The sequence below is a fragment of the Leptinotarsa decemlineata genome, unplaced genomic scaffold (assembly GCF_025532065.1).
Source record: "Leptinotarsa decemlineata unplaced genomic scaffold, Ldec_3_MD MMD2_tig00000505_RagTag_RagTag, whole genome shotgun sequence".
Lineage (NCBI taxonomy): Eukaryota > Metazoa > Arthropoda > Insecta > Coleoptera > Chrysomelidae > Leptinotarsa > Leptinotarsa decemlineata.
In genome coordinates this window covers 13,202,371-13,219,149 of record NW_027412549.1, presented here as the reverse complement: position 1 = coordinate 13,219,149, position 16,779 = coordinate 13,202,371, and the positions used below count along the sequence as shown (strand labels likewise).

At 34.7% G+C, this 16,779-nt stretch overlaps 1 protein-coding gene across 1 annotated transcript in view; it reads left to right on the top strand.

The window, feature by feature from the left end:
* Positions 1–16,779, top strand: part of sif (guanine nucleotide exchange factor still life) — a 653,408-nt gene that overhangs the window by 438,789 nt on the left and 197,840 nt on the right. Inside the window, 1 exon segment of the mRNA XM_074173996.1 lies at positions 8,231–8,510. Within this exon segment, the coding sequence (XP_074030097.1) occupies positions 8,231–8,510 (280 nt within the window).

The window sequence follows — 16,779 nt, the reverse complement described above, 5'->3', positions numbered from 1 at the left end:
AGAAAACTTGTAACAGTTAGTACTCACAAGGGACTTTTTTCATATACCAGGTTACCCTATGGCATAACATCGGCTCCATCTTTATTTCAAAATATTATGGAACAGATGATTGTCATGCCGGGCGTTGCCTGTTTTTTAGATGATATCCTAATAACCGCGGATAATGATGATTTACATTTAGAAAGACTTGAAACAGTATTGAGGCGACTTCAGGAGTGTGGTTTGAAGGTGAAAAAAGAGAAATGTAGTTTTTTTCAGAACTCAGTTAAATATCTAGGCCACATAATTGATAGAAATGGCTTACATACTTCGGAGGATAGAGTTTTGGCAATCAGGCAGGCTCAAATTCCAAAAAGTATAACAGAAGTAAAATCATTTTTAGGAATGGTAAATTTTTATTGTCGATTTATTCCAAACGCTTCTGAAATAATGAGACCTCTGTATAACTTACTAAAAAAACAAACAACTTGGTTTTGGTCTTCGGACTGTCAAAAAAGTTTTGAGAAAACTAAAAATATGTTATTATCTTCATCAGTATTAGCACATTTCGATCCAGAAAAAAAATTAAATTAACTGTGGACGCATCGCAATATGCATTAGGTGCAACCTTAAGTCATATTATGGACGACAAATCAGAAAAACCTATTGCTTTTGCTTCGCGACTACTCAATAAGGCGGAAATTGGTTATTCTCAGATTGAAAAAGAAGCTCTTGCAATAATATTTGGTGTAAAAAAATTTTTTCAATACCTATACGGACAACATTTCTATTTATTTACTGACCATAAACCATTAATAGCTATTTTTGGTGATAAAAAAGGGTTGCCAGTTTTTGCAGCAAATCGTTTACAAAGATGGGCGCATATTCTTTCAGCGTTCAGATACGATATTAAGTACGTGAAATCTGAAAATAATACGGCTGACTTTTTATCTAGATCACCTTCAAAAAACGAAGGTAAGGAATGTAAAATAAAAACCTTATGTTCAAATCCAAATATTTCATATATGAAATATGTTGAAGAATCGTGTTTACCCATAAATTCCACAGTGGTAAAAAAAGAAACGTTCAGAGACTCTGTTTTGAGCAAAATAAGTTTTTATGTTCGGAACGGTTGGCCTGATAGATGTCCAGCAGAAAACATGAAACCGTATTTTTTGCGTAAAAATGAGTTAACGGTAGAACAGGACTGCCTTATGTGGGGATATCGATTAGTAATTCCTCCGAAATTACGACAGTTAATTCTGGGAGAACTACATTCATCACATATGGGTATGGTGAAAATGAAATCTTTGGCGCGCTCATATGTGTGGTGGCCATCGATGGATGGGGAAATTGAAAATACGGCACGAGGGTGTGAATCATGTCAACGCTTCTCAAGTAATCCTCCAAAGGCTTCCCTAACAGTTTGGAATTGGCCGCGAGAACCATGGACGAGATTGCACGCTGATTTTTTTGGACCATTGTTCAACAAAAACTTCTTAGTGGTGGAAGATGCAACTTCGAAGTGGATAGAATGTGTAGAAGTTGGTAATATCACGGCTTCAACAACCATAAAATTTTTCAGGGAACTTTTTTCCAGATTTGGCTTACCACGTGAACTTTGCACTGATAATGCGAAAACGTTCACATCTGAAGAATTTCAGAATTTTTTGTCAGCTAGTGGCATAAAACATTCTACGGGTGCTCCTTATCATCCCGCAACAAATGGTTTGGGAGAAAGTGGGGTAAAGATAATGAAAAATGCTATTTTGAAAGCAAGAGACCAAAATACAAATTCTGACTTGCATCTGATTATAAATCGGTTTTTGTTTCAATATCGAAATACACCTCATACCACAACAGGTGAAAAACCATCAAAATTATTAATAGGTCGTTCTTTACGCTCTAAATTCGATCTATTAATGCCTTCTGTCAAAAATGTTGTGAATAATAGACAAAATTATCAAAAATCATATTACAAAAATAAAAGAGACATATTTTTCAATGAAAATGATCACGTATGGGTAAGAGATTTCAGATCTGGTACACCTCCTTGGTGTTCAGGAATAGTCCAGAAGGTTCTTGGCTTGAAAACATACTTGGTTCAAACAAATTGTGGAATGAAATGGAAAAGGCATAAGAACCAAATGAAATCTAGACTGTCAGTTGCAACAAAACCTGAACCTGTTTCAATCATTCCCCGATCTGATTTGAACGAAGTAGAAAATGTTAATAATGTAGATTCTAAGGTAAACATGAATGACAGCGAAAACATAGTTAGTGAAAATGTAAGTACATCTGAAACTTATTTCCCTAAGATATTGAGACGTCGAAGTCAGTTGAAACAACCGGATAGGTTAAGAATGTGATTAGAATTTATAGAAGTTTTCTTTGGGTGACATTATTTTTAGGGAAGAGGTGTTAGATATTAAGTTATTTAGATATTAAGTTATTTAGATATTTAGATATTAAGTTATTTAATCAAATTTCAGCAACTTTTTCAAGCAAACGAAAAAACTGAATTTTTTTACCACCCTGTATTGAAGTAACGGAGATTAGGCTGACGTGTGGGAAGTGTCCAAGTATCACCTAATTCCAAACCAAATTTCGATATCATAGTACTTCTCAACTAAAAGATATCGGCATTTTTAGAAGTCATGATTTTCGAAGAAAAATTTGAAATTGATTTTTATTTCGAAAACGGTAACAGATAGGTATAGGGAAATATCAAGAAAAGTTGTCGGGCAATTGTTGGAGATTCCAAAAATAATATTATATACAGAGTGTTTCATTTGAAAAATCAAAGTTGCTACTGCTTTCTAATAGAAGCGGCAACACCGCATTGTCGAAAATATTTTAGTTGGCTAGAGAATGTCCGAATATGCCCTCCATTAAATTTTCAAAGTGATCCGTTGTCTGGTTCACCAGAAACGTCTAATGTGTCATCCATCGTGAATCGTATATGTCAAAAAATGTAGAAACAATAAAATAAAATTATTTTTCATTTTTACCAAATGAAAATACATTGTCTTGAATACGAATTAAAACATATTTTCTGAATAAATACCTACGACTGCGTCGAGGAGAGATACAGATGTATCAAGAAAATAAATAATTCGTCACGAGATGGACATCTTTCTCTCAGACGAAGGTATTGTTAATGTAGTAGAGTCGCCATTGAATTATTGGAATATTGTTGGGGATGCCGTCAAATTACTGGACTGTTGTTTAAAAAATACTCTTTGTTATATGGTCGAGCTTTCGAGAATGTTTATTCCCCTCATCAAGACATCTACAAGAAATTTAAAAACATTGCAGCAAAATTGTAAAACAAATAGGTAAAAAATGTACTTACTAACTTGAGGTTATAGTAGAAAGTCAGATGTGGTAATGAGAAAAACAAAGTTAGTTTTTCATCATGTAGAAAAGTGTCACACATTCAATTTTAGAGTTTCAGAGAAAGAGTACAAAAAACTTATTTTATTTAAACATTTAAAATTTCAAAATTATTTCACTGGCCATGCTTGGCACTTACTCGGTGGCAATTTAATAATTGACATTATGAAAAGACATTAGAAGTTTGATGATTTGACAGTAAAACAATAAAACAGGATTACCAAAAGGCACACCAACACCATGGCTGACCCAAACAAAATCAGAAGTATCTGAATTTGGGTACAGTGCTACCAAACATTTACAAATGAAGTGAATGGTTTTTTTGACAGACTCAGCACTGCGCCCAAAACCAAACACTATTTGTTGCTTGGGAAACCTGAAGGAATTAGTTCCAATTTCAAGATGTAATTAATTATGAATATTGTTAAGGTTGTTGAGCTCAGTCTTTTTGTTCATGTTATTGGTATTTTTTTTGATAAAGAACTTTTCTTTAAACAACCGTTTTTGTAAATTGCTTTCTGTACACAAAACTTTAACTTTGGTGTATTTCATTGTGTGTTTGGTGTTGATGACATGCTCTGCAAGTGCACAGGTGGTTTTGTTTGTATTACAATCACTTTTATGTGACGTTATGCGTCCAGATAAAATTCTAGATGTTTGTGCAATATATGTCTTGTCACACGTATGACAAGGAATTTCATATACTACATTTGACTTTTTTAAAATTCTCAACGCAGTTTTAATTTTGGAAAAAAACTATTAGTAGTCGTAACGATGCATTGAGCAAATTCAATACGTTCACTCTTGAAAACGTTCAGGAGTTTAGGTGTTGCAGACTGAAAATATGACAATGTTTCAAAAAATAATGAATTCGGAGGTATCTCTCCACTACTTGAAATATTCAAATTATTATTTCGATTAATATTATTTATGGATTTATTTAAATTATTTAGAAAAGTATTCACGACTGTGGAAGAGGAGCTAAAAAGTAGTTTATTCAAAGGTTTACAAGGATATGAATTTTCAAGAAGAATACCTTTTAATTCTTCAATACATTCGTCTTTAAAAAGTGGATGTGTTAGATTGATCACCCTGTTCTTCATGGTGAGGACTAAGCTTATTTTCATCTTCGTTAGACGATAAGAATGGTAGTTAAGCAAAGTGTTACTAGCACATGGTTTCCTATACCATTTTGTACGTAGGACATTATCTGGATCTCTGCATACATGCATATCTAGGAATGGTAAACTGATGTTACCTTCTTCCTCAGATGTGAATTGTAAATGTTTGTTGAAACTGTTGAATGTTGTTAACGCTTCCTCAGTTCTCCCACGACGAACAGATAGCATCAAATCGTCCACGTATCGTTTAATGAAAGGAATATTAAAAGGGATTCTATCTTTCACATTCATAATTTGGTCATCTAAAACAAAATTTACTAAAATGGGGGAAATGGTTGAACCCATTGGGGTACCAAAAATTTGTTTGAAAAAATGTCCTGAAAAACTAGGAAGTTGGAGTCAAAAATATACTCTGAAATAGATTTAAAATTTGGAAAATCAAGCATACATTGTAGAGAGATGACATCCCAGTGGTTTTTTGAGCTATTTAACTATTACATTTAAAGGCAAGTTCGTAAAAAGTGAAACTACATCAAAACTCACTAATACATAGTCTTCAGGAAGTTTATAATCATTAATGAAATTGCTAAAGGAAATAGAATCTTTCACATAAAACAAGTTGTCAGTATTATATGACATAAACAAAATATTGGGCAACCATTTAGCCAGTTTACTGTTTGGTGAATTTTTTGATGACACAATGGATCTCATCGAAAGTTCAGGTTTGTGTACTTTAGGCAAAGAGTAAAATCTAGGAGTTACTGTATTATAGATGGTCTGCTTTATGATTTAACTTTTTGTAATATTCAGTATCACTAAGTAATTCAAAACTTTCAATAGATTATTCCTCTTTTAACATTATAACTGTCACATTGCCTTCATTACTTCTTACTAAATAGCTCTCAGGATGTTGTTTTTAAAAGGATTTGCATTGATCAAAAGATTTTCTTGAAAAATGGTAATCATCTGAATTTTTATGAAGAAAATTTGTAATAATATTTGTGCATTGAGCACGATAGATATCCTGAACATTTTTATCAATATTGAAAAGTATATTTTCTAAATCAGCAAGAAGGTTGGAAAGTTTAATTTCTTTAGTTAAGGGACAAATTCAAATTTTGGACCAAAAGTCAGAAAACTTTTAGTATCCGAAGGTATTTCAACGTTTATGAGGTTCTTTATACATTTTTTTTGTATTTTATTTGAAAGAAATTCATTATTTTGGAAATTATCAAATTTGTTTCTGTTTTTTTGTTTTATTTTATGAAAAAGTGCATTATATTTAATAGTAAGCCTTCGTTCATATTCTTCAAAAGTGGTGGCCGGCAACGTGGCAGAGAATATTCGCTTAAGATCATTTGAACCTCTTTCTAAATTTATGAGTTCACTGAAGGTGATTTTAATTTCTGAGTTTAAAATATTTTTCCTCATATATATAATATAAATGCGAATGTAAGTTTGTTTGTTACGGTTTCACGCAAGAACTACTCAACCGATCATAATGAAATTTTCTACACATGTTCTTGGAGGTATTAGAAGTAACATATTGGAGAAAACATATATTTTTTATGAAATATAAAAAAATGTATTGTCAGTTCTATTGTACTGACACTTATTTAATGGCATAAATGTGAGCGAAGCCGCAGATGAAAGCTTGTTATCCATAAAGTAACTTGATTGTCCATCTAATATAATTCGATGTCCATCGTGTTATTAGCCAGGAAAGAAGTTGTTTTCCGCCAGGCAATAACCAAATTCTAGAGTGCACGAACGTCGCAGAGCTGAATGTTTTCAATTTTATTTCGAAACATCAATTTTCGAAATACCTTTAATTTTAATGTTCTCAAGAACATTGCCTTCAGGTAATTATATTCCAACTACGATGTCAGATATTCACCAAGTAATCAATATTTCTGGAATAATAGTGAAAGAATCTCATAATCATTAGGGCCCTAGTTCAGTAACGCTAAACCTTAAGGAGATAGGATGTGCGTTATAAAACTGTTTTTTTCAGTCGAGTAAACATATACTGCAGATGTGTTGTTTTCATGACCAGTATCTACAGATTCGTACAAATTTGATTATTCCGCCAACCAACAAGCAGAACAACGAAGTGAACAGGACAGCGATCGACTTTTTTGATTTCGACAATCCGAACAACAAATAGAATATACGTGATGTTTCCACAAATTTTTGGTGAATTTCCTGACAGGCATCTTGATTTTTAGTTTGATTGAAGTTTGTGGATGATCTGGTCTCCAAAACAACTCTTCTTTGACAAATATCAATGAGTTCAAAACATTCCTCCATTGCCCACTTCATCTTCATCCAAAATCTTATAGATATAGCAAATCAAATTCCAGAATTCAAATAAACTTATTCGCAAACCTGTTCGCCAACCCGTTCAAATAAGTGTTTTGATCCCCGTTTGGCGAACCGGATACGGTAACTATCTAACCTTGACTGCTGAACTCGAAAACCGCAAATAATCTGACACAGAAGGATTTGTGACAAGCTACTGACCTGAAAATGTCCTAGATTGCTATAGAATGTTACTTGAGTATTTCATAATCATGATAATGATTATAATTACGATGAGAAAAATAATAAAAAATAATTATAAATCATACTGTCTCATTTGTGTGCTTGGGGCACAGTGTTTTCGGATCCAGTGATCACCTTTTCCACGGTCATAATAATGCTGGTGCACCCTCCCAAACGTATTGCCAACAGAGCTCGACCAACACAATCTTGGGAAAAAAATAATAATAAGGCATTTGTTTTATATAGAAGATATTGTACGTCATTTCTCAGAAGAAAATGATCTCCATTAGTCCTTGAGAGTAGTGGAAGATAAATGTGCAATTGTCCATCTAAAAAAATGACAATGCACAAGAGATAAGACAGTGAAAAACTCTCTCCGCGGCAAGTATCAGCACAAATAACGACAGGTCTGTAAAGAACAAAGTTGATGCTACGAATATGCTTGCCGTGTCAGTCCTACTTCACTCGTTTGGAATAGAGAAATGGGTGAAGACTCCAAAAATTATGCATTATCCCATAAACATAAGCAATCCAAATTATCCATTCCACGGTTATACTTCAACCGACAACAGTGGTGGCCATGAACTTTTGCGTTTGGAGTATCTACATCACAAAATAGTACTGAATGAAACCTGTAAAGGAATTTGGACCTCCTATGCATAGTGCGTGACCATAAGAGAGCAGGAATTGGAGCATTTTTGTAGGACAGCAGCCCGAGCGACTGCCGAACTTAGTTTAGTTTTTGATACTGAATGGGGTGATCACAACTCAGTCATCAATACGGAAGCCGTTCATCGTAAAATCCTCATGAAATCTGCAGACACCATTTTACTTCTGCAGCTACACATGAAGCCTCTGCACGGAGTCTTCATCAACAACATTGAAGGCCATGGCAGTTCGAGTGAGCTGAAGTCAGAAACTGAAAATTTGATCATGGCTCGAAAGGCCATTCTGACGGTAGGGTTGTTCCAAATATTGAGTTGATAGCTCCAATCGCGCAATCCATGTGGTCATTTTTACTGTGACGCTGCTGTGTCGTTTTTAAATACTTTTTTCATAGGAAAGTTTTGGAACTCCAAATAACAGCTGATGTTATATGTTCATGCAAACGTGGTTAATAAATGTTTTCTGGTCCACAACAATATTATCAATTTCCTCATCTTGTCGTTAATGAACCCATCTTGTTCCAGATTCCTCAGCGTGAAAAAATGGCTCCTACGAAAGAAACACCAGATAGAATTAGCCCGGAAACGCGGCTGGAAGGGGTACTGGGTCTGTCTGAAGGGAACGACGCTCCTCTTCTACCCTTGCGATTCCCGGGAAGGACGTTCAGTAGAGGCGGCCCCGAAGCACCTCATCATTGTCGACGGGGCCATAATGCAACCTATTCCCGAACATCCCAAAAGGGATTACATTTTCTGTTTGAGCACGGCCTTCGGTGACGCCTACTTATTCCAGGCGCCCTGCCAGGTAAGCACAAAAAAAAACGATCTCATTCTCTGAAAGTTTTGTAATCGTTTGCACTATCGGAAAATGAGGTATATAATTGAATATTTATATAGAGATTCACGTTGATGTTCCTAGAGCTCAGTTGCCCGATATACAGTACGAAGAAAGAATGTCTCTCCTACCTCTAACTCTTGAACGGAACTATTTATCAATGTCGGACATTTACCAAAAAGATTTTCGTACAAATGCGCCATCAATTTTTTTCTGTACTTCTGTACAGAAAACAATTGATTGTTTGTTACCCCTCGTTCAGCAGGTCTCTCAATTTTCTATACAACACTAGTTAATTTTTCAAACCTGTCGTTTTCGGGTGATAGGCACTTTCATGTTTTTTTTCAAGAATCTACGAACAAATGATAAACCAATTGGTTAAGGCTTTCGCGTCCAAGATTTTCAGTATCACTATCTTCATTCTATTCATTCAGGTTTGAAGGCCTTCATAGTTTGGTGAAACATAGTGAATCATCAAGATGAATAAACCTCTGAAGAAGCCAGCCACTTGTGTTGGCGGAACGTTAGGATACAGTTCCAAACTACGATGGCCTTCGAACTCGAATGAAGATGGTAACCCTGGAGTTGATAATTATATTAAAAAAAAAATTATTCACAACCCAATCAATCCCAAGAGATATTACATTTTCCGTTTGAACACTGCCTTCTGTGACAGCTACTTCTTTCTGGCACCGAGTAGGTAGGCACAAAATATGAGAAAAGACAACATTCTTATTGCTCGTATTCTTTTGCGCTATCAGAAAATTAGCTATATCACTGAATACTTATATGATGAAGTAATTGCATAGGTTCATTAGCCCTGCCATTGAATATATGAAATAAATAATTTTTGGAAGTATTTTTATAGTATTCAACATCAGAAGAAGAAGAAAGAAAATAATTATTCATTTTGCTCATTGGAATATAAACAGGTGAATTTTTATTTTTTACATGTACGGCTATTATCAATAGTTTATCCATGTACCAAAAACGTTATGAACAATATCAAGTTTTTTAGGCATTTAATAAATGAACTGAACTAAATTAGGAAAATTTCACCATTTTGGATGATTTTCAACATATGCAACACTCACAAAAATGTATCGAATTGGATTTAATGAAATACAAGTACCTATATAAAATAATAGAGCGAAAGTGATATGTACAACGGAACTACGTATAGTGCATCGAATTTGTTTCCTGGTTTATTGACATATGTAAGAAAATATTTTCATCATCACTTACTGATGAAAATATTTGCACCTGTTTTGCAAAAGCAAAGAGTGATTTTCAAGAATGTTTATATGTGGTATACCTAGGTTGGTTCATTTCGAGTGGTTTTGAGTAGTTACCTTTCAATCTCATTCTTCAGGGGGTATTTGAGTTTTACCAACCTGTTCTTCGGAGCTAATACTATGAAATGTCTGTAACACAATTCATTCAAGTTTTCGGCACTCTATATTGTGAGAATTCAATTATTATCTGCATGAAAATTTACTCGTTCACTTTCTTCTCTAACCATAAAAGTTTCTGCTGTTGCACGTAACTGGTGGTCATTATTCAGTCGCGTATCCATTTCTAACAAATGACCCTTAATGTAACCGCAAACATCTTATGTTGAGGTTACGAAGAACTGTTGCATGTCATTCGCAACCTCGTTGATATGTGTAACTGTAACAATCCTAATCACCATTTTTAGATGAATATCCGGCATTCTTTGTCATTTCGTAACGTTTTTCTGTTACGTTACGGAACAATTGACTTGGCCAAAACTTCAAAAATGCTCACGGATGCATATCGTGTAATATGCGTAATATGAGCCGAACATGTTCGGTGTTACATTGCTGGGTATTAGCTCATGAGCTAATGGATTCGCCGCTTTACGTTCCGCACGGCGACAATTCGGAACGAATATCTCAGTATCGCGGATATTTTCCAATTTCATTGGATTGTAACGTAACCTGGATTACATGATGGAATAATTGACACGATCAAAACATTTTCAAGAGACATTGGCATGAACAATTATTCTGAGGTTTCAATGAAAAAGGTGACTCAATTTCGATTCAGTTAGACCAACCCAGGACATTGGAACTTCAAGACTTGTCTAGTGCCGTGAAGAATTGAAAGAACTGGCAAACTTAGAGGTAACGAAAAACAAGAAAACTAATGAGGTGTACTAGATTATTCAAGAATTGGTCGATAAGAAACATTTAGAATATGCAATGGAATATGAGAAAATGAACTTTCATGAAAGTGTAATAATTAAGGAAGTGAAGAAACATCGTTTAAAGTACGGAAATTCTTCATAAAAACTTCTATGATAAGTTTGTAGCAAATTGAAATTACTCAGAAGCTATATACGAAAATATTTTACAATTTATTACGGAAGCGTCATTTGACGTTGAAATATGAACTGAATTTCAACTGATATTCACTCTTCTTGAAAGTGATTGAAAATGTTTTATGATGAATTTCACTACTTCGGACTTCCATTGCCTGATATTATATTAAATGATTTGAAATCCCTGAAAGAACTAATAAAAAAAAGAATTAAAAGTGAGTAGCTGAAAATAACAATTTTATAAACAGTTTGTGTCTGAAAGTTGCTTCTTTGCACATCCATGTATAGAATTACTTGTTTTCAAATTGATTACTTCCTTCCTTTCTTTGGAAGATTTCCACTTTTTTTTGTATCAAGATGGAGTAGTAGAAATCCAAAAACTTTCTTTCCCAAAAATTTATCACTCCTAAAAATATAACCCCTTCAATTCATATATATAACAATTATATAAATCATATGAAATAGCAAAAAAACCTGAAATGGAATAATAGTGAAATAAAATACAAGTAAAAATATAACAATTGAACAAAATATAAAAAAAAGTTGAGAGATTCCAAGCCAAGGTACTTCCCGTGGTTTCAATTGTCAGTATCCACAATCGTCTTTGGGTGATGACTGGACTAATTCCTCCAAAATGTGGGTCATTCGAGTACTTTCACTTATCTCCGCTTTCCTTTTTCCGCTTCACCTGTTTAGTGGTAGATGACTGTTTGGCGGGAGTTGACCATTTTTCGCTTGATTATGGGTTTCCATGTGTTGCATATCTCAACGCTAGCTTGGCTGAATACATTGTTGGACAACATGTATGCGGCTTTTTTGAATTTCCTCCAAAATCAATGTTTCTCCCTGTGTATGATCTCAGTTTAGGCCCACTCGATTTTATGTTGATGGGTCCAAACATGCTCAGCTAATCCTGATTTTCTGGTTTTCCCGCGCTGGGTGTGTTTCTTGTGCTCGGTAATGCGTACATTCAATGGCCTCTTTTTTTCACTGATGTAGAATATTCCGCACTCATAGGGTATCTGGTAAATGTAATTCTTGGAATCCCAGATCTGAAGCAGGTTCTAATGTTATACTTGTACCCAATTCTCATTATCATTTTCGACAATCCTCTGGTGTAGGGAAGTACAAGTACTGGTTGTGGCGGTTTCCCTTCCTTGTGAGGTTTTTGCTAGCCAAAGTCTGTTCCACCATTACCTACGAGAAGCCCCGAGTCTGGTTGAGATACGGTGACGACACCTTCATAATATGGAACCATGGGAATGCAGAACTAATTTTCGATTTTCACTGCTTTTTAATAATTTTCAATTTTCAGCTCGTGTTGATAGTTCAGTTTCTGATTGTTGCTTGTATTTTATTTCATTGTAATTTCAGTTTCTTTTGCTCAATGAAATTGTTATTTTTCAGCTAATGTTTTTATTTGTCATAGATTCTTTTAGGGTTTTTAAATCAATTCATATCATATTAGAAAATGAAAGTCCGAACTAATGAAATGCACCACGAAACATTGTCAACTACTTTCAAAAAAATGATTGCTTGACCGTTTTCTTGAGAAGTTACGTTGGTAGCTTATTCTATTGAGTTCGACTGTCACATTCAATTCAGAATTTTTGTGTACAACTAGGATCTATTTCAACTTTGATATTCAACTACGGCCCGTTGTTTCAAGTATAATCCATAATAGCATCAATCGGGCAGATACAGCTCTATGCACTGGTGATCCAACACCAGTTAGCGCTGCTTCGACACGTCAAGGTCGATTCTTCTGTCGATTCCATAGATACCGTCTCCGTAGATGTAGATGTTATCACCTTCAGATAGAGCTCTGCTTCGAAGGCACCTCTTTCTTAAGTGAACGTGAGGCATTGAGTATAGGAAGACAAACTATAAGTTGACCACCAGACCTGAATCCTGAAGAATATAACACACATTTAACATAAGGTCTATTGAAATTAGTGGATAATGAGCAGTTCACTGACCAAGTTGTTAACATCATCATAAGATGGAAATGACTTCTGTTCTGATGTGGAAAAGGTGTTGTTTTTTTAATTCATTTTACGTTACAGCTTCCAATTTTGACTTTCACATAATGTAATACAGACCAGCCTATTGTACTGATCAATCCCTAAATGGTTGATGGGAATGTCATACCAAAAACTTATATTTCATTCTCCCATATTCATAAGAGCCTACTTAACTTAATTCTTGATGTGTATCATACACACTCGATAAAATCTCTATCTGTATTTTTATCCTGGACCCGGATGTCACGCAGGTAGCTATAGCTGCCTACGTGGTCGTGTTAGATGTAGCCTAGGAATTCTAGGTCTTCTAACTGGAACCACAAATGTACGGTTGGCTTCTGTTGTTGAATCCGTGCGTATGTGTTGTTTCCTGCTTTCGGCAAATAAGTGTTGCCCATCTTCACACTTGGCTGCACCGCGCTGATGAGGCCAATAGCCAGAAACACGTGTCCGCTGTTTGCCCCATTTTTTGAGTGTTGTGTCCACGAATTGTTTCATTTTTGATATATATATATATATATATATATATATATATATATATATATATATATATATTATATTATATTACATAATTTCATTCTGCTAATCTCACACCTATTATTCGTTGTTAAAAACTGTGGAAAAAGGAAACAAACTTCGACATTTCTCTTTCTGTACAATATATCATTCCATGTATATTTCATGAATAAATATAACATAAAACTTCGTTTCTAAGATTCTAAGATGAATCTGAGGTGAAATAATGAATTTTTATATCATTTGCTTCATACATGCTTCATGCTAACTGTCAATTGATTCAATATCAACTACTAACTATCTGGCTTCAATCTGAATCACGTAAAATAATGATGAAGTTAATTTAGTATCGGTATCACACGTTCAGAGCTTCAGAGAAACATCATCCGTACGAAGCTATAACATATAACAATTTTACTTTCTGTTCATTATTTTGAAGGACCTACGTGACAACAGTATATCCCAATATTCGAAGTTTGTTGCGTTCTGTTGTGAATACGAACAGAATTTCATAGAGAATGTAGGTCATATTCAATAACATCTGTATTTGATTACGTCATCGGATACAAAATTAGATTGATTCATATAACACTGTACACTATAGATACTGTACACAATCAAATACAAGAAAATGTTCATCCACTCAGCTTGAGCCTCGTGATGTTAATCCGTTCTTATACGTTTTCTTGTTATACTCAGTTGTTTATTTTGTTAAGTGTCGCCTTCAGTAAGGTATTTTGTCACCCTTTCCCAAATTTTCTTATTAGTCAGTGGGCTATGCTTGAAGACTGGCAGGAAACAAATCTAAAGCAAATAGAACTTCAAACGTTCAAGCCAGTCTCTATATACCTACATAGTAGGTTTAATGGACTGATGCCTATCAGAAAACAACTACTTCCCTGGCTAATACCACGAAGGGCGTTGGATTATATCCGACAGGCGTCAGTGCAGGAATTTTTCACAGAAAATGTCCTGCATATGCAATTGGCAATACAACTGAAAGAGTCGACTTTCAATTATGAAACGGGCACACTTGCAGAGCGGTTTCGGGCTTATTAGCCACTCATCAGTGCAAGATAGTGACCATCATCGATCTAAAGTCAATGATATTCCACAATTGAAAATCGGAATTCTTTCAGAGTATTTCATTCTTCTTCCAAAGTTGAAGCGAACATCACAAAATGTCGCTACATCTAGTGGACGAGGTACCAACCAACTGCATATCCGTAATTTGCCCGATTCCTCTGAATAAGGAAGAAAAACTATGCTTGAAGCATAGCCCACTGACTGATAAGAAAGTTTTTCTTCCTTATTCAGGGGAATCGGGCAAATTACGGATATGCAGTTGGTTAGTACCTCGTCCACTAGATGGAGCGACATTTTGTGATGTTCGCTTCAACTTTGGAAAAAGAATGAAATACTCTGAAAGAATTCCGATTTTCAATTGTGGAATATCATTGACTTTAGGTCGATGATGGTCACTATCTTGCACTGATGAGTGGCTAATAAGCCAGAAACCGCTCTGCAAGTGTGCCCGTTCCATAATTGAAGGTCGACTCTTTCAGTTGTATTGCCAATTGCATATGCAATTTTCTGTGGAAAATTCCTGCACTGACGCCTGTAGGATATAATCCAACGCCCTTCGTGGTATTAGCCAGGGGAGTAGTTGTTTTCTGATAGGCGTCAGTCCATTAAACCTACTGTGTAGGTATATAGAGACTGGCTTGAACGTTTGAAGTTCTATTTGCTTTAGATTTCTATCCCAAATTGGCAGATCTAAAATTATCTCTATATTTTTTCTCGAAACTGTACGATAATGATTATTCAATTATTGATTGTGCAGATGATTCAATACGTCTTCAAATTTTGCCTATGATGACGACACATTACCGTTATTTATCAATACTATCAAATGATTCATCAGTGTGAATCATTTTTTTCAGTATACTGAAAAAGTTCAAAAATAAGTAGTGCAAGTTTTTCTGATGGCAATACCTATTGACCGAAATCATTATTTCTCACATAGGAACAAATAATTGTCCTATTTCATTCGGTCCTTTCCATGTATTTCAGATAATGAACGAATGAGTCAAGTAGCAAGAGGCCAGAAGCTTACATTATGTGTTTTTCCACCCCCGTCATCTAGAGACTCTGGGACGTCAACTTTTACTGGCAAAACAAATGTTGTTTCATCAGAAAAGCACATTTAACCACTTAAAGAATCGATTGATTCCGACTAGTGAAATTTGCTAAATATTGTTCTTCCTTTTCAGCTTTTATTATATGACGGTCAAATCTTGCCTTATGTTTCGTGAAACAAACTTACTACTTATTCATCTTCGTGATTAAATAGTTCCTCTTCATATATGGTCACTGCAGCTTCCGGCATTGAAGTAGAAATGTTCATTCACATACTGAAGCTCAACATTCACCAAAGGTTCCTTTTACACCAATTACATTCTTCTTCAATAACATTGTTCAACAATTTCCAGTAATAAATACGTAATCATATGTGCCCAAAATTGAAACGGATATTTTTCCAATTGTTTATGTGCTTATACAGCGTGACTCACGGTCAATGGTAGGTTAGACGTTTCTGGAAAACGCAAAGCTTGAATTTTCTGAAAATGTCATATCTCACATTTCCTTACCTGTTCTATCGATCTAAAATATTTTCAGCATTGCGGCGTTTCCACTTCCATCAAAAAGTCCTAGCAACTTTATTTTTTTAAATGGAACACCCCGTATATTAATACATTTTTGGAATCGCTTTGGTATTTTAATACTTTTTTGTTAATAATTGTGCTAAATATGGTCCAAAACATAGCCCTAATTGAAATTAAGTACATCAGTACTCTCAATTCATGAAAAGTTGATATTTTGATGGTAGTTTGTACACACTCGAAATATTCAAATAACACCAAGAAATCGACTCCATATCATACAGGGCGTGCTAAAATTACTATTATTTCCAATGTGCATAAAAGTAGTATATATACTCGGTAAATTGAAAGATGGTGAAAAATCCTTCAAGATAATATATCATGTCCCAGTAGCAATTTTATAAATTCCCATATTCGAATTTTTGGATTTTCAAAGAATCAGCATAGTTTCATGTTTTCATATCAAATGACTTCTATTCAAACATTTGTATCATCATAGATACCACACACACAATCAAATAGGATTCAATGGATCCTACAACCGAACTAACAGTATCTTCGTTGTGCTTCCTTTATTATTCATTTTCTGATCAATTACGATACCACGGAGAGTTTATTCTCTGCAGATACCATTAGTTACACTGAAATCGAGTATACAGGTCTACTGATATTAATTATGCAATTTCTTGGTG